The sequence below is a fragment of the Dromaius novaehollandiae genome, chromosome W (genome assembly GCF_036370855.1).
Source record: "Dromaius novaehollandiae isolate bDroNov1 chromosome W, bDroNov1.hap1, whole genome shotgun sequence".
In the NCBI taxonomy this organism is placed as follows: Eukaryota; Metazoa; Chordata; class Aves; order Casuariiformes; family Dromaiidae; genus Dromaius; species Dromaius novaehollandiae.
The window spans coordinates 70,715,294-70,733,866 of record NC_088130.1 but is presented as its reverse complement, the minus strand read 5'-3'; the positions used below and the strand labels follow the sequence as shown (position 1 = coordinate 70,733,866).

Sequence of the window (18,573 nt, the reverse complement as noted above, 5' to 3'; positions counted from 1 at the left end):
CACAAGAGCTTTCTTACATAATTGACCAAGAATGTCTAAGAAACAGATTTTAGAAATGAAAAGGACATAAAAACTTGAACGTATTGAAAATAAGCCAGTTGACACATTAGATCTATTAGAAAATTAAGCAAGATATACACATATTAGAAACTTACACCATTACTACAATTTACTATTTGCTGTAGCATTCTAAACTAATTATTCATTTAATACATTAAAACATTGCAGTGCAAAATTGAGCTGCTTCTTTGTGCTCTTTTAACTCAAATCTTGCAAGAGTAAGATCAACCATACGTATAAATAGCAAAGTCTTTGGGGTCCAATCAAACTATCCTTACTCATTGAAAACTCCTGCTTAAATCGATGGAAGTTTAATTAAGTTCTACTCAATTAATCAGGCTTTAAATAAAACTAAGAGATGTTTACATCTACCAGAAATATATTAATAAAAAACGACAGCAAGTTCACTATTATAGACTGATCATATTTATTGTTTTGCAGTGATAACATGGGTTACTATTTGAAGCAGGTTAAAGATGTACAGTTTAACGATATATGAATTTCTTTAATGTCATGCTGCTACAGCATTCAAGATTTTCACTTAAAAATGGACAATAATTTGATACAAACATTTACCTGAATGAACTTGGATTTAACGATATGGGGAGCAGCAGAAGGGTCTACACTTAATTTCTAGACAGAATTTATTGAAAACAGATTTCTGCAGTGACTGACCAGCACTGCCCCACATTCCCTGCAATCCTTATGACAGACAGCCTGCTTGCCTCACATTAATTCACTTCACACCATTCCTATCGATCCTCAGCCAGTTCCCTAGTCTCTCTGCACACACTGCTTGTCTGCCTGCCCACATCCACATCAGCACATACACACAAAGGCCACAGAAAGATAACCTTTTGCTTTCCTTTAAAGACATAGTAACCATTTTTGTATCTCCAGTAACATCACATATTTAAAAATACACTATACTTTCTACTACTAAGCATACAAATCTACCACCACAAGATTTTAGGTGTTCCTAGTGCACAGAGTCTGGGAAATGATTGCTTCAACATTTTAGGAAAACGTTACAATAACCAATGTTTAAAAAAAAAAAGAAAAAAAGAGAGAGAGCGAGAGAAAAAAGCACAAAGGTGAATATAATATTCAGCAAAGAAATCCCTTTAAGAAAAGAACTTGATTTGCAGATTCCATTTTACCCTGAAGATAGTCTTCACTCTTAAAAATAGGTAGGTAAAAGAAGAAAGTAGTGTATTTTCCTTCTGGAACTTCACCTGAAAATACTTCCTCATGCAAAATACACAATGGACTATGCGACATTTTAGAAACAATTGTATATTGTGAAAAAAGAGGAACAGATAAGACTATGACAAAAAATACACAATTGCAAGACCTTATCTCAGCAGGTATAAAATGGAGCTTAGAAAGCCCAACTTTTTTCCTCCTTGTGGGAACCTGAAAAATATCAATGGCTGAAACATCTCCAATACCTCTAATTCATAACATCACTTATACATCCATTCCCATTTGATTTGCAGGCAACAGGCTGACATGCCAATTTTGGGTTTAGAAGGCCCAAATAAAACACAGATTTATTGTTCAACCACAACACGCTGTGAAACTAAGCCTAATCTGTTCTAACACCTGAACTCTAATTCACTGGATGCAGAAGCCGCGTAGGCAGCTATAACTGAGCTGCTTGGAGGAGCGATAGTCTAATGGGGCCAGTCTGAGGCTGGCCTCCAGCACAAGCGACTGCGGGGCTGGCAGACCCACACAGGAGCAAATAAGATCTGCTTGGCTTTCTCCCTCCTCCACCGACCCATCATCTTGGGGGAAAAAAAAGCTGCAGGGAAAAACAGCATCTCGAAGCATAGTTCTAGCTTACATACCTACCTCTTTCTCCCTATGTCTCCTAGACAAGCAAGGACACCATTCAAAATTAAATGCCTTAAAGATGATGGCAGATTTACCAAAACCTGGAGCTGATCTGAAAAATCAGAACTTCATATTCTTATGAAGTTATACCAGGACTTTTTATTTCTGTTCTACAGCTTAATGGGTGAATATTACCAATAAAGAATAGTCCAATAAACATGTGCTAGATTTAGAAACAAATTTGCTCAAGTTTTGTAGAATTTTCCCTTTCTCTTTTTTGTCAAAACCATTGACACGAAATGGGACCTTAGTTTTAAGAAAAAACACACAGTCCTGCTGTTTATTCTTTAAAGTCATAATTCTCTCCGTGTGACATCACAGTTAGCCACTTAGAAATAAAAACTGAATAAGATAACACAATAAATATGAAACTAACCATTTTCAACCAGAATGATTAGAAGTTTTCCTGCAGGATAGCAACAACCTTTTAAATATACCTGTGAAAATAATATTTCATCATGACAGTCTGAAATATTTTTGTGTGACACCTCTGTATTGTATATTCTTATTCAGAGTCACTCAAAGAGGAAAAACGCACTGCACATGATTAATATATTTAAGCTGTCAGAGATGCTTTAGTTTTTTTCCTTTTTATTTCCACAGTGAGTATTTTTCCACAAATGCTGTCAAGGGAGACCTACAATTGCACAGTTGTATAATCTCCAAGAGAAGTAATTGGGCAGCAAGAATAAAAGCAAGCACTGCTTATGTTTTTGCTTCATTAAGATGATGATCATCTATGACTGTAGAAAAACACTGCTGTTGAAGGGCAGTCCCATTTTTCTCCAAGATGCCATGAATCAAACATTCAGCGGGACTCTGTGAAGGCTCTAGGTCCAGCTGCATCATATATTCCGAGCTGGCACAAGTTCTGCCAATGCTCTGAATCAACTAAAAGCACAAGATCACAGAAATGAAGTGCAAGCCCAGAACTAACATACCTTCTCCCAGCAGGATGCTTCAGCTTGGACTCTACTGACGAAACAATCACGTGGCCTTTGCATGGCTTAACTCTCTGTCCATCGGGTACCAAATAGACCAGAAATATCCAGCTTTTTCCCAGCCTATAAACTGCATGACAAAGTCTTCTTGAGACTCAGATTGACTAACCACACACACGGGCAGCACCAACACAGGCTGTTGCTGGTTGCGTGCGTTTGAGTGGAAGCCACGTGCGAGCAGCGAGCACCGCGGACGGCTCGGGTGCCGCGCACCGGCTCCCCGGCACAGCCACCCCCAGCCCAGGGCTCTTCCGCTTCGCTCTTCCAAAACGCACATAAAAGACACAGACGATGGTTACAAAACAATCTGTCTTCTAGCACTTAAAATACAAGTATAAAATCATTAATACTGATAAAGTATACAACACAGATAAACTGTCCAAATGCAGTAAACTGCTTAAATTTTCACTGTTTAGATTTCCCTGCCTTTTCAGCATAAAGATATTAAAGAGATTTCTTTTGGACAGTTGGCAGCTTCCCGCTCACTGATGACCTCAATGTCCAAGTTATTTGATTACAATTTACTACACTACAGATAGAGAAAAATGCTTAATTACCTTCCAAATATGCTAATAATACCAGACACTAAAGATAACAGACTCTATTAGTGTATTTTTTTTTTAATATGACAGCCCCGGCCCTCAGAATCTATACTCAACAAAAAAGAATGGTAAAAAGGTGAAATAAAAATGAAGGTCAAGGATGTAGCCTCAAATGGGTACTGCATAAATATATATGATAGCAGCATAAACTACTACAACTGACCATGTAGAATATCACTGTTGACTTCCACAGCTCCACCACTTGCAAGCTGCTAATCTGAGTTTGGTGTCAAAATGAAAATTAAAGAATTGCTGGACAATTAGCAAGGTATATTCAGTATTTGCAATATATATGTTTAATAGGTAGTGGTCAAAGATACTAATCTCTAATCCAGAGCTGCCTATTCCTGCCCCGATGTCTGATCACTGTAAAGAAATGGATGCAGCAGGAAGGAATAGATTTTAAGACTCACTTTCTTTGTAAAATAATTTCTCCTTTTTTTCGGTAGATATCCTTTCTCCCTCTTCACTAATTTCAACTTCCTTTTCACAGTTTTTTTTTTTTTTTTAACAACCCTTCACAGTGTAACATAAAATTATCCCTTTAGTATATTTTATTGACTCAGTGTTTAAAACAAATATCTAGTTTTTGACCACATATTTCCTTCAAGTATCTTACTGGATTAGTGCTTGAGCCCCTAATCTCACAATGTGACCCCTTCATGAAATAGCTGCTCAAATAAAATCTATTCAGAAAGATCAGCAAGCATGAACTGGGCATAAATCGTATTGTATTTCTCAAATCTAGGCATGTTAATAGAACAATACACAGAAAGAAAATTTTTTAAAAAAAGAAAAATCATTTGTGGAAGTAATATAATTAACACTAACATCTTGAAAAGTGATCACTCCAACAGATGGAAAATTTATACCAATATGCATAACGTATGCCTTTTGAACTACAGATGAATTATTATTTGTGCTATATGAATAAGAAGAAATGTCCCCATTAGAATAAGGACTACTTGGATCTTACAAACTCCTCTAGAGGTATTTCCTTACGGTGTAGGTTATACAAAACACAGAAGTCCTTGTAAAGGCTAGTCTCGTTTGTATATTGTTACCCTGCATTGTAGGGAAAAATTGTGTTATGATGTAGCAAGCACAACATTTGAGGAGTATCCACCACCTTGGAGAGTTTGCTCTGCATGTAACATTTATGCATATGTTTAGAATCCCAAAATTCTGTGTCAACACGTAAGGAGTAGAGAAAAGAGAAATACGAAAAAGGTCACAACACACTGAGTCTTATCTGCTTCACCACCTTATTACTTTCAAAAATTCTGTTTTCCTGAAATGCATATGTAACTTCCCATGAGCAAGCCGGGCCACCCAGATTTGAATGCTGCCCTGCCACCACTGACTTCAAAAAGTTGCAGACTCACTGTTACACAAAAAGCCCTATCTGCACGATAGATGCAACTGCAGGTTTCAACACGGCCACAGCAACGTGATTAAGACCACAGGTTATCCTCTGCGAGGGATCGGTTGCTATTTACAGGATGCATACAAACTACATGAATTTCTGCAAAAGACAACACAGGATACTGCGTAGTCCTTAGATTAACATATTCTATTGGAGTTTAAAAGTGAAAAGCTCCTTTTAAACTGCATTAGAAATGCACTTTCCAGTGCTATAATGATAGTAATAGATCTACAGCAGCATGCTGTTACTCCACTAAGTCTCATACTTCATTTCAAAGGCCACTCACATCAGACAAGCAATTTAGATGATAAAAAATGCTGTACTACCATATGAAACATTAATTACTACATAGAGTGGGGCTTTTAAAAAATTAACTGGTAAACAAACATACAAAAATAATGAAAAATGAGACAAACTGTTAGACAGATCTAGAAAGAATAGCTAAAATAAATGCTCGAGTAAAACATTTTTGAAATGAAAAACTGCAGAATAAAATCCAGACAGAGGTGCATAGACCTTAACGGTGTTTTACACATTCAGTCCTAAAACTCTCCGTTGCTTGTCAGATTGTTAGAAAACATCTAGACACAAACTGGTAGCATGCACACAAATCAATTAAAAATACAGTAAAAAACAGCTTCTGCTTTTATCATGCAAGTGTCAAGTAATAATAGCTAAATAATTCAAAGACAACAGCAGAACAAGACTACTAGTACTTTACTAAGCATGAAGCCTTAATTATTGTTTCAGCATGTGCTGAGAAAAAGACTGAGAAAAATTCTGAATTTACAAAAAAGGGTTGTATGAAATAATTCCTAAGCTGCCACATTTGGTAGGTTCTACAATGTGGCACCAGCTAACATTTCTCCATGTTCCTCAAAATGGGAAAACAGGTCAAGGGAATAAAATCTGGCTAATCATTTTATGATTGCACTAACTGGGGGCATTACTCCACCAAAAGTTCTAAAAATTTGTATTTCTGTTGTTCGCAATACTCTCTCTTCCATCACTAATGTTGGATTATCTTTTGATAATCTTTTAAGTTTGACTGTCTTTCAAGTTCCCTGAACACATAATTATCAAAAAGTTGGGCAACATGCCAGTTAGCTTGATCTTTATGAGCAAACTCATGTCCAAAACTGCCATCGGATCTGTGCACAGAATATGCAAGTGGTGCAAAGACTTCATCTCTGTTCCCTGGTGCCACACATTTGATTCATTTAAGAGCCAACTGAATGCACATGACAAAGTATTTCACTCCAGCAGCAGAATTTTATTAATGATTACCACTTGTTTTAATTGAAGTGAACCTGTCAGTGCATAAGAGAAGCATTTGGTTTTTTACATAATTTATATAAAAATATTGTGAAGTAATAAAATGTGCTGAACACAAAATACGCGGATAATATTTTATAGGAAGTAGTGCTGAAGGGACTCAAATAGTATTTTTTGATTCATCATACTCCTCCTTGCCTTTTTGTCATAAAATTATACTTTTCCAAAGTCCATGATTCAAATTGTGTCCATTTTGGTCTTCATAAGTAATTTTTATCCCCTTCAGTTCTGCCCCAAATCTTAAAAAAAAACAAAAACAAAAAAAAACAAAACAAAAAAAAACCACATGTCCCTGTTTATCATGTCTTATAATTCAACACAGGAAACTTCTGTATGTTTTACTCTACACACAAAAGTAAAATTCCTTGTTTCATAATTATTTTGTTTCTCCTTTCTGATACCATAATTATTTTTTCTTCTTCGGGGTGTCATTATCTCTGTATACGTTGATACAGACAATAGTATTATTATCTGCCCTCTCAGCCTAGTCATTCAGGAGAACCATGAACTCTTTGAGGGGACACCCATTGTAAAAGTAGCCTCCATTCACATGGTTTTCCACTCTTCTAATACGGAAAAAAATGAAATTTTCACTATTAGTGCTTTCACAATATTGAACGGTTATATTCCAGTCATTCATTCAACTAAGGTCAGCTGCTTTTTCTATTTTATATTTTCCTCCTGTGTTCTAAAATATTCTTGTTTGTTGTGATTAGATAAGCATATACTAATTCAGTTTTGAAATAAATACTATCCTTTGATCTGCCAATAACTATTTTAAAAGCTAAAATACTACTGTTAAAGAATAGTGAATTGAAACTGTCTAGAGATAGCCGCTTAGCACAACTTACATAAAACTTGCTTAGTGTGAGTAGCTAAATTTGCTGAAGCCTTAGGCTGCACTTGAATAAAGTAATGAACCTTTACTTAGTTTAGTAAAAACTAGTGCCTCAGAGCTGGTTCAGGCTGGGAGGATAGGGAAGCCACAGGCAGTCTGCGCACCTGTGTCACCCACTCCAAAAGGGAAGAAGCCAAGACTTTGAAAATAAGACCTTGGGAGACAACCGCAAGACCCAACAAGAAATGAAGGTACGACCGTCAGCAGAAACCGCAAAAAAACAAAGATAAAGAGAAAAACAGCTTACCGAGGAACAACGATGCGACCCAATGAAGAGCAGGAGACCCCAGACCTAAAAATTACTATTGGTCTAACTACCGTGTGAGGGGTGGGAAACTTAAGTTGAAAAAACTATAATTGCCCAGGATTTTTTTTGTTGAGGTCCCTCTTCGGAGGCACCCGGCTCGAGCTGTAATTACGGCACGCGCGTGATTAAAATTTAATTATTTAATTTGCTTTGATTGGCTCTGAACTTTACTTGCAGGAACCTAGGGTGGAGCCCTGTTAGGGTGGCTGACAAGCCTAATTTCCGTAACAACGACTGCACGCAAGCTTTCTTACAAAATACTGCAAATTCTTCTTACAGGGGCCCCTGGCTATTGTTACAAAAACGCACCCCTTCCTTGTAACCTGAGCACAAAAGCAAGCTTTAAGAGATGGAACAAAATATTATGCTTCCAGAAGATGCACATCAAACAGAGCTGCATACGTTTCTATAAAACCTTCAGATGTAAGGATTTAAGTAATGAGAAGTACTAGAAATAGCAAATGATTGGAATTAACACAAATTAGCAGCTGTTTTCAGGTATCATTAAAAAAAGTTCCTTTTTTGGAAACAGTCCGCTGGCTGAAGCAAGCAGACATTACAGAGCAGTTTACATAAACTTCACCAACACAATTACATCCATAACCTTGCACCCAACAAGGTCATTCACTATCACTGTAGAGAAAAGAAATTAGTAATCATCAGTAGTTGCTATAGCAGCTACTCCCTGGAAGAAAAGGCAACTACAGCTGTGTCTACAAACTGAGTATACCTGACCTCATAGCAGGATCAATTAAAAAACAAATCCAAGTATGCAGAATGTCACAAATATCTATCAGTATGAATCAAGGCTCTTTGGCATGTATATACAACCTGCTGTCACTTATTACTCATTGCTTGATTGCAGGTCTAATTGTGTAACAGCATCCCAGTAACAAGGCAAATGCTATATGGCTAAAGGCTGTGATTAACAACAGCTTAGTCCGAACAACAAATTCTTAACAACACTTTAAAATGCTGTGTTCCCTGTAATATGTGCATTCAATTTAGATTTAATAAAATTATTACACATCTCAAAAAATCAATTGGTACTTAATAGAGATCTTTCTCTGTACAGGAACTATACTCTTCCCTGGAAAAAGAGGCTCATTTTCAGAAAAAGGAGCATCTATTATTCTCATTGTCGTGTCAAAGAAAATACAAGTTTTTACTGATTTGCTATATGCATCGGACATTTTTGGATATTATTATATAAAGGCAAGTTTCTGGATGGATAACTGAGTGAACTATCTTACAATGCTGACAGATCGTCCAAAAATGTATTCTACGAGTCTGTAAAACATCTGCTTAAATAGCAATGAATAAAATGAAAATAGCTGGTTTAGAAGAAATCACAACAGCCAAAACCATGGTCAGTAACCGTATAACAGATTTGGAGAAGAAAAGGAATATTATATTGCATATCCCTGACTATTACTGCAAGATATACATACAAAATTATGGTCAGGAGCATAATCTTTTGGTAAATATATATTTGTGTGTAATAGTTAAAATTACACAAAAGACTATTTGCTCTGAGTCATGTTAAATTCAGTTAAAACTCTTCTTTGCCCATGACCCACCTGCTTCAAACATGGCTAATCATTTAGAAATCTAAGTGACTTTCAAAGGTTTTAGGAAAAGTATTAAAAAACAAAAAACAACTGTATTATTCCACCTTCACTTGGAACGTTTCAAAGGATAGCATTTTACTGAAGAGGACAAGACGATATTAAGGATCACTGCAGTTAGACTCATAACTGAGCAAAACTAAAACTTTGTTCACCTTACAAATTAAAAAATAATACATCTTAAAACAGTATTAGTTTATACAATCTCACATCTTTAAACACCACTCTAATGAAAGAGAAAAAAGCTGACAAGAAAAAATTGCAGAACAACTGTTAAGCAAAACAGTACTTTATTTTATAACCAAATTAAATCATAGAAATATTGTTACAGAAGTATATTTGTAGCAGTATTTTTAAGTTACCAAAAAAGATTACGCAGAGGCCTGTTTGAAATGACTTCCTGATGTATATATTTTATAAATTACCAGACAGATCAAAAGGGAACAACTCTCATTCCTAGACGTACTCCTGGTACAGCTTAAGACACCTTGGTGTAACATTGCGAGAGAGCTTTCCTCTGCTGCTCCTGCACTGTCTTTGCTCTTTGTAAAACCAGGTTAAGCTTCTAATGCCCTAAAGCCCAGCAACTTCTAATTTTAAAATGTCATTAATTTGCTGAGAAAGAGGAGAAAGTGTTCTACCTTTCAGTATCAAGGGAAGTACCATAATCTCATACTCATCTAATCAAACATCACCATAAATTATTGCCTAACGAATCCTCGGTGATCTATGGTACCATCTTTGCCCACACCTCCTGGCAGCACTGGTGACCGCTGTTTGTGAATACTCACTGGCCTGGAGTCACAGCAAGGGCTTAACAGGCATCGATAGACAGACCCTGCACTCATTACTGCCCTTCAGAACCCTTTTGGTCACCAAAGGATGCATTATAACAATTTCTACAATTCAACTATACGTTCTATGGAAAAGGTTTGTAGTGCTGCTCACGTTGTTGTTTATGAAGTTCTTTCTTCCTTTATCTAGCAACCAAATTATTTTCCGATTAAACACAGAACTACTTACGTGATATAACACTGTCGATACACTGCGGTAAATATGGAGCCCACGCATCAATTGTTTCTTTCCGACCTGCCTGTTCGATTCTTCGCAGTTCTGCTAACAGCAAGGCCTGGGCAGCTTCTCTTACCTATAAGGCCAATCAGAACATCATACAAACTCAAATCTTATTTATTAGCATGTTTTAAGTATAATTTAAAACCAAGAAAAAGCAACATTTTAAAAAACTATATAGAAACATGAGCTAAGCTTTCAATAATTTTTTCCTCCAACACCCCCCACTTTAAATACAGAAGCAAAATAAAAATCCGTAAGACATGCCTACACTATCATGACTCTCAGCAGAGGACACAGCATAGATGTGCTGCCCCACGAGAAAACCAGAGAATGTCCAAATGTCAGGAATGTTGGAATGTAGTAGCAAGACAAAAATCACTTAAAAATAATTTTTCACATGGAAGACTTAGCAATAAAAGCAGAAAAAAATATATAAATAAAAAGGTTTTCCAAAGTTTAAGGGAATTTTTTTTTTTTTTTTTTTTTTTTTTTTTTACACCAAGAAGTACAAAATACTGTCTTGTACTATGTGTCCTTATTATTTGTCACTTCTACCTGAAGAATCCATAACATTTACAAATATACATATTAGTGTTGTCCTACAGGATTTATCGCACAAAGAAGTCAAGTCACTTGACCGAGGTCAAATAGAAAACTGTGGACAGAGAGGAAATATGGACAAGAAGCAATGGGGACAAACTGAAACACAGGAAATCCCACCTGAGCATAAGGAAACACTTTTTTTTTTTACTGTGAGGGAGACTGAACACTGGAAAAGGTTGCCCAGAGAAGTTGTGGAGACTCCATCCTTAGAGATATTCGAAACTGTCTCTCCAGAGATCCCTTCCAACCTCAACTGTTCCATGATATAAATATAATATCCTGACACCTAAAGGTAGCCTGTAACTGAATGTCTGTTGCTTACAAATTTTAATTAGTTTCAAAGTAATGACACTCTCAGGAAACCATCTCACCATACATGCTATCTAGCAAAGGACAAGTTCTGCAAGAGGCAATCAGGGAGCAAAAACCATTTCTGATTAAGTTACAAGACTGCAGAAGACCTACAGTCCACAATCCAGCTCTGTAACTCCTTTCTTTCTTTGAAAGCTGCACAATCAACAAAATTTTTTGCCACAACAGCATAGGTGTAGCGTTAAGGCCAACTAGTCATTTATCAAATAGCTGGGTGACAAACTATTTACTGACTACTGTATATGCACTTCAAAAAATAAAGCAACTCAGCAGTCTCTTAAAAGAAAAAAAAAAGAGTAGAAAATTTTTTTGATCCTAATGAGATTCTTGATGAAATCTTGAAAAATTTTAATCCAATAATTTTCTTTTTAAATATGTACACAACATTTCTGCTTACTACATGCCACATAGAAAGTAAGAAAATTTACAGACATGATTACACTTCCAACATTTTGACACATTAGCTGCAAAATTAACCAACTGTATGTGAAATAAGTAATAACTATAGAAACTTCTGGGTCGGAAACAAATTAGTATTCTCTAAGGAAAAATGGATTCATAAAAGATAACAGCATCAGACAGTTTAAAAAAGTACACTCTATTTGCATGAATAGACAAAATTCAGAAAGTAACAAAACAGACATTCTCCTATTTAGGTTTTGTTTGCAGTGTAAGGAACACTCCCAGTTCCCCTTCTACCTCCTACCCCACACCTCCAAATAGAAAAAAATGAAACAAAATTCCAAAAATTGGGGAAATGAGCTTTTCTAGTGTCAAGTAAGAGTATTCACAGCAACTGTTGCAGAACAAGGATGACATCCAGTGGCCAGTTAGGTAAATCACAGATATACATTATTATTGCAGAATCAGTGAGGTTGGAAGGGACCTCTGGAGCCCGCCTAAGTCCAGGGCCCCTTCTCAAAGCAGGTCAACCAGAGCAGGTTACTCAGGACTGTGTCCAGTCCGGTTTTGAGCATCTCCAGCGATGGAGAACCCACCACCTCTCTGGACAACCTGCTCCAGTGTTTGCCCACCCAGATCTCAGTTTGGGTGTTCCTCAGGTGCCGCCCCCCACTGAAACGCAATGCACTAGTTTAAACCAAAGAATCTAACATTTTAAAAAAGTAGACTGAGATTTGAAAACATACTGTTTTGCACCTTTGAAGTAAAGTATTAACCACAAGCAGGAAAAAAAAAAGCGAGCAGTACAAAATTACTACTGAAATCACCTCCAAGCATCGGTCCTGCCACCTGCGAGCTAGCATCTCCAGAAGAGGAGGTCTGAATTTATCCAGTCCTAACAGGTCAGGGAGCATAACGCAGTGCATGGCAGCAAGCTGGCTCCACCCTGTCAAAATACATCATAACAGGAACATAAAACATAATAAGCACTGAAGCAGTTTTAAGTTTAGAATACCATCAAAGAAATTTCCACTGGCCACTGGGGGAGAAGGAGGGCAAGAGAAAAAAAACACTACAGCTATTTTCTTAAACAAAACAGAATTCTTTTCTTCTGCCATGGGAATGCAGGGCTCACCCTGCCATGGGCTGGACCCCCAAGCTCTAGGGATAATACACGTCTTTTTACTGATTCCAACCAACTTCAGATCACGTTTTACAGCACGTGAACTGCCTGTTTCAGAAACGGGGACTGAATGAGCTCTTCAAGAGAAATATATGGACAGATCTCTTAAAGACATGCAATGTCCAAGAGAGATACCAGCAGAAGACCATCTCAAATCAGTCGTGACTAAATGCAAACATCCCTTGTTTCCCATCCCCTCTCAAAAAGACTTCCCAAAAGTGATAATATTTAGCTACATACTTGGATTTTGAGGTTGCAGGCTTATGAATATGCTCAACATACTTACTAAATACAAAAAGAGTTCCTAAAAGTAGTACTATGGCTAACATTTTAAAAGCGTAAGCCATGGTCCTCAGGTCAAGATTACTTTAGATGACCTGTTCAAACAATAATTTATATTACTTATCATGATCTTTAATGTCCTACTTGCAAGTGTGATATAATCCAGTTACAGAAAACTGAACATATGAATTATTGTTAGAAAAACTGTATAAAATTCTATGTTCAATTTTAAGTTATGCAAAAGCACACAAGCACATTTGCTTGCTATTCTTATCTTTCCATCTAAATCTTACGTAAACTTGCTTACTTCAGATATAATCATACTATAACCCTGAAATACTATGTAGTTAAAAATAGAAAAGCATATCAAGTTCAAACAACATAGCTTTTTAAATTCTTGTAATTTCTTCTACACAAAAAGTTTATTTTATTATTATGCTGTATGCTGACTGGAGAAAATTGATAAGTATTTCAGGTGAGCATCTATATTTTTAAATTGTCAGCATTACTGAGAATTAAGAACTCTGATATTTCATCTAGTAAACCCCTTTATTCATGGTACTACAAGAACAGAAATTATGTCAGTTTTTCTTGCAGAAAAAAATGGGTTAAAAAACAGAATTTCCTATTTTAAGAGCTATTTCTACTAGAGGTATATGAAAGCAGGAATTTATGGCTTTGTAATAAGGCTATCAAAATAGGTATTAAAAGCAACTTACTACAACTTACTAACAGAGATAGAAGTTGTGCACGCACGCATGCACATGCACCAGCCTTTTTGGCAGAAGGACATTTTTCATAAAGTCGATAAATATTTTAGTGTGTGTGGGGGGGGAACCAACCACAAAACCCACGTAGCTTAAATCCAAGCACTTTAAGTTTTCATAAGCATCAAAAATAGAATTTAAAATGACAAATAGAATTTAAAATGACATGAAAACAATTCTGTTTGTTTCTTTTTAAAAGGACCACTATATTTTTAGTCTTTCAGTTTGTAATGGAGACTGCAGAACGCTGGTGTTCGTTTCACGCAGAAGTGGAAACGCTATCACATACTCACGCTAGCAGGTACTCTCAAGACTCTAAATTTCAGATTTGAACCTTCCTACTGCGAGACAGAAGTTATATCCACAACAGAAACACAGGAAACGGCACACAAAGAGAACACAAAACCAAGCACACTACAACTTCTTTCATTCATATATTACCATGTTTGTAGATAGAGGCATCCAAAGAAGCACAGCACTATTTCTTAGTTAAGGGAGCAGCTGATATAGTGTTCTTCTAGAAGGAGCCTTCTAGAAGAACAAGCCTCATCTTGTTCTTAAATTTGTCAACTTAAAGATTTATATTTTCCCTACTTGAAAAGACTGAGATTATTTGTTTAAAATAAAAAAAAAAAAAGATCAGCAAGACCAAATAAGTTCTGAAATATAATCTCCCAAACAATATTCAAGAACTGGCTTTCCACAAAGTCCAAGACACACAAACCAGATCTACTCACCCTTTACCAGCATTAATGGCAAAGTATACAACATTAAACTCATTGCCTCTTTCTTACAAAGAAAAACACCTACACAGATTAAATTAAAGTCATGTCATAACAATGATAAAGGACATTAGTTGAAAGTAAGAGACAAATAGATAGAAAATGAGGAAAGAATACCTTCATTTACTAAGAAACAGGTATGTAAAGTAGGAGCAGTGTCAGAGCCAGAGTGACCAGCTTCAGTGCTAGAAGAAACAGCAGGAGCAACTTGCAGAAGAAAAAAAAGAAATAAAGAGAAAAAATAGGAAAGTGAGGATAGCAGCTTCTGAAAAACAGATTAGTATTACTGAAGAATGAAAAACAAAACTGGAGGAAACTATGATATTAAATTAAAAAAAAAATTCTAGGTTTAGTGCAATGTCAGTGAGAGGAAGACATGCAACTGCAGAAAAACACAGATATACTAACATAAACTTGTGTTTTGAAAAGACAAAGTACCTGTAAACAAAGATCACAAATATATTCTTAAAGACTGTGGATTCATTTTGCAATACTTCGCTATGAATAGAAAAATACAAGTTCCACTATTTTTGCGCTTTTCCCACATCTAGAGAGATTTTGAGTTGCCACTATTCATTAACTCGCCTAGAACCAAACGTCCAGTTTATTTCTAATACTCTAAAATGGCACAGAATGTATTACTGATTGTTAGTTTTGATATAATTCTGTTTAAGTGTGTCTCAATATTCAAATAATTTTAAACCTAAATCTGCTAAGAAAGCACTAAGAATATACAACGTATAAAGACTGTATAAAAGCAGCTTTATACAGTATAAGACTGTATAAAAGCAGCTATAAACGAGCACAGTTCATGAGTGTTATTCAAGGCAGGAGTTGTGACATTTACTTTATGAACTGTGTAATTTCTTGGTGCAAATGCATTTTAAAAGCAGTTCTAAACATTACACTTCACTAATGCTTCATGACTTGAAATTATCACATGAAAAGATACGTAGACCTTATGGCATACACATGCTACAACCAGAGGTCAGTGCTAAGATTTACAGGTCACTATCTGACACTTCCTGCCTATAGAGAAATTATCATATGTCATGCACAAGCATCTTCAAATTAATCCCCCTCTTTTATTCCGTTGCAGAACAACAATGGGTGCAAGCTCCTGAACAGATTAAGCATTGTCTTCTGAATAGTATGTTTGCTTTTCAGGCAGTGAACTTCTTTTGTCACTGTAGGACATCTGCATCAAAACTACTTTTTCCATACTTTCCACATGACTGCATCATCATGGCACGTGTACAGTGACAGGACGACCAGCATAAATCACATCATGACAACAACAATTAGTTTCAGTAGCTGTGAAAAACAGCTATTTAATTTATGAAAAAAAGATTAATTCTTTGTAAAGAAGTGCAGTCTTATTTTGAAGTTTTTCTTTCTCTCTCTTTTTTTATTGTTGTTAGCTCCCATCAAACGTCACTAATTGTATCAGCCACTGTAACAGAAGCAGCTGGCACGATAGCCGAGTAGCATTGAGCTCTACCGATCTCAGGACAAACACAGGTCAAATAGATGGAGATCAAGCATGTCATAACAGGCATTAACTGTAGCTGTACTAATTGATTTTTTTTTTTAAACAATAGCACTAGAAATCTATAAGCAGCAAGATGCTGCACATAAAGGGATGTGCAGGAAGAATACTGAAGAAACCCAAGATCTAAGCGTACCCTCAGAAACAAAGCCATCTTCCCCCAAGAGCATGTACCACATGCCACCAAATATAGAAAAAAAGTGATTGTTTAAAAACTACAGTGTTTTTCTGTACTTTCAACAGCACAGAGAATTTCATTTTTATCAATTGTTCTCCCAAGCAGTTTTATACATTTCCTTTTGGTAACAAAAACGTGTTCATCATTGTAATTAGCAAACCTATTTCAAAGAAAAATGACATAGCTTTCATGCTGGAAAGGATAATCAAAATGGAACTATAGTGAAACATAAACCCTACCTGTGAGAAATACTTTTTTTTTTTTTTTTTAACATCGAATTTGCCATATAAACATGATTTCTGGGAAATCTTGACCTTTCAAACACTTCTCTTTCAAAATAAGTAGTAAATGGTTGTGAAAAACAAAACGCCCCCCACCCCCCCCCTTTCCATGTTAAGGACAACAGCCCTTCCTGGTTTTTGGGGGGTTTATTTCTGCTTTTTTGACCACTACTTCTCTATTTACATAGCATCCCTGACCGTGAAAAGAAAACTTGATGTATGCCACTCCTGAAAATGAGTTTCCCTCTCCAACTGAAGGTCACAGTAAAGATCAATGGTGTATATATCTTCTCTCTTTGTTTTATCATACAGCGAAACGGCCCTCAAAGCCAGGAGTAACTCTGCAATCAATTTCACCTACTGGCTTCAAAGCTCCCACCTGTATGCTCTCCCCAAGTTGTTAAAGCCTTCAGCTGCTCTCATGTTGGCAATGGTTTCATTCTTGCACTCTTAACCACAACTGGCATTTTCTGACAGATTTTATTTACCCATTATCCCCAATGGATAAACATTGCAGCTCCTCTCTACCAGCGCCGCGGCTGGACTACCCTTCTTTTCCATGAAGGATGTCTGGCCGCATCCCTAAGAATAGGGCCACACCATCCCTTCTTCTGTTCTCTTTCCAACAATCCATTTGCTCCTTGATTTTGTGCTCAACTAAAAATTGGCCACATCATGGTATTTTAACGTTTACTCTATTTTTGGCATTAGGAGAATTAGTTTGTTTGCCCCAAACAGGAGCGACCTAATTTACAGAAAGTGCAGAAGGAGCCACCTTCCTCTTCCGTCTCCTTGCTCTCGGGCAGCCAGCATCTCCTCGGGGCCTCCAGCGTCCGGAGGAAGCTCTCTTTACCACTCCACTCCGGTGGAAAGCTCATGTCTAATCTCACACACCTCCTTCTCTTATAGCACATATTGTTTTATATCTGTATACATAATCATTGCACTTATGAAAGAAAAGATGCAGATTACAAAAGACTAATAAAGGATGCTAAACTATCATCCATTGCCATCTTTCATAACTGCAACCGATAACAATAGCAGCAAAGGTGGAAATAGTGTTAAAATAAACATTTGGCTTCATCTTTCTCAAGAGGGAGAGGTAACGTATATATTACTTACATGTGTTTATCTTTAAACTTTAACTTAGATGTATTATAAGCATTTTTGTATCAGGCCAATCTGTGTACCACTTAGTTGTAGACTAACTGTTTGACTATCACCTGATCCTCAACACCAGGATGCTTGGGAGCACTTAAAATACGCAAAAATTCAATGTCAGAGAATGACCTCATGACAGTATAAGCATCTTATATAGATTTTCAAAAAGGTCTTAGTCATTAAAATTTTTGCCTAGAATATTACACTACTTTTTTCCCCCCCATGTAGAAGCTAGTAATATTTTTTTTTATGACTTGATAGTAAGTTGACAACTTCAGTGTCAGGAGCTGAAATGAGATATCAAATTGTTTTACAGAAGGTGATTTTTACCTTGCTTAATTTGTCCTTGAGCTGCATGACTTGAAATTGAAGGGGGTGCCTTCACTTTTGACATCTCAGGAGTGCCTGGCCTAGGAGGCCTAAGTATAAAGTGTGTGTGAAGGGGGAGAGGAAAAGGGGGGGGGAAAGAAAAAAAAAAAAAAGGATTATTTGCTAAAGATATTGTAACTAAACAAATTTTGAAAGGCAACCCTGTAAGAGAAGTCAGTTTGATATCAAAAAATAGAGCTCAACTACAATTCCTAGGTAAGTTTATTCTTTGATGAAATATGATGAAAAGTATATGTTTTCATTAACTCAGAATTTGACCTGTTAATTATAAAAACTCCTTAAAACCAACAAGCATAAAAAATAAAGGACAAAAAAGGCCTCTCAGCCCCATCAGGGCAAATTATTATAACTCTACACTATATTAACATTTTAACTTGCATAACTCCATTAAAT

At 36.4% G+C, this 18,573-nt stretch overlaps 1 protein-coding gene across 2 annotated transcripts in view; it reads right to left on the bottom strand.

The window, feature by feature from the left end:
* Positions 1 to 18,573, bottom strand: part of LOC112985188 (WD repeat-containing protein 7) — a 164,231-nt gene that overhangs the window by 106,688 nt on the left and 38,970 nt on the right. Inside the window, exons 16-19 of one of the 2 annotated variants that reach the window (XM_064500699.1) lie at positions 18,121 to 18,209; positions 14,739 to 14,828; positions 12,435 to 12,553; positions 10,180 to 10,303 (exon numbers count right to left, since the gene is read on the bottom strand). In XM_064500699.1, coding sequence (XP_064356769.1) covers positions 10,180 to 10,303; positions 12,435 to 12,553; positions 14,739 to 14,828; positions 18,121 to 18,209 — 422 coding nt within the window. The remainder of the gene's footprint in view (positions 1 to 10,179; positions 10,304 to 12,434; positions 12,554 to 14,738; positions 14,829 to 18,120; positions 18,210 to 18,573) is intronic. The other variant, XM_064500700.1, reaches the window with a different exon arrangement.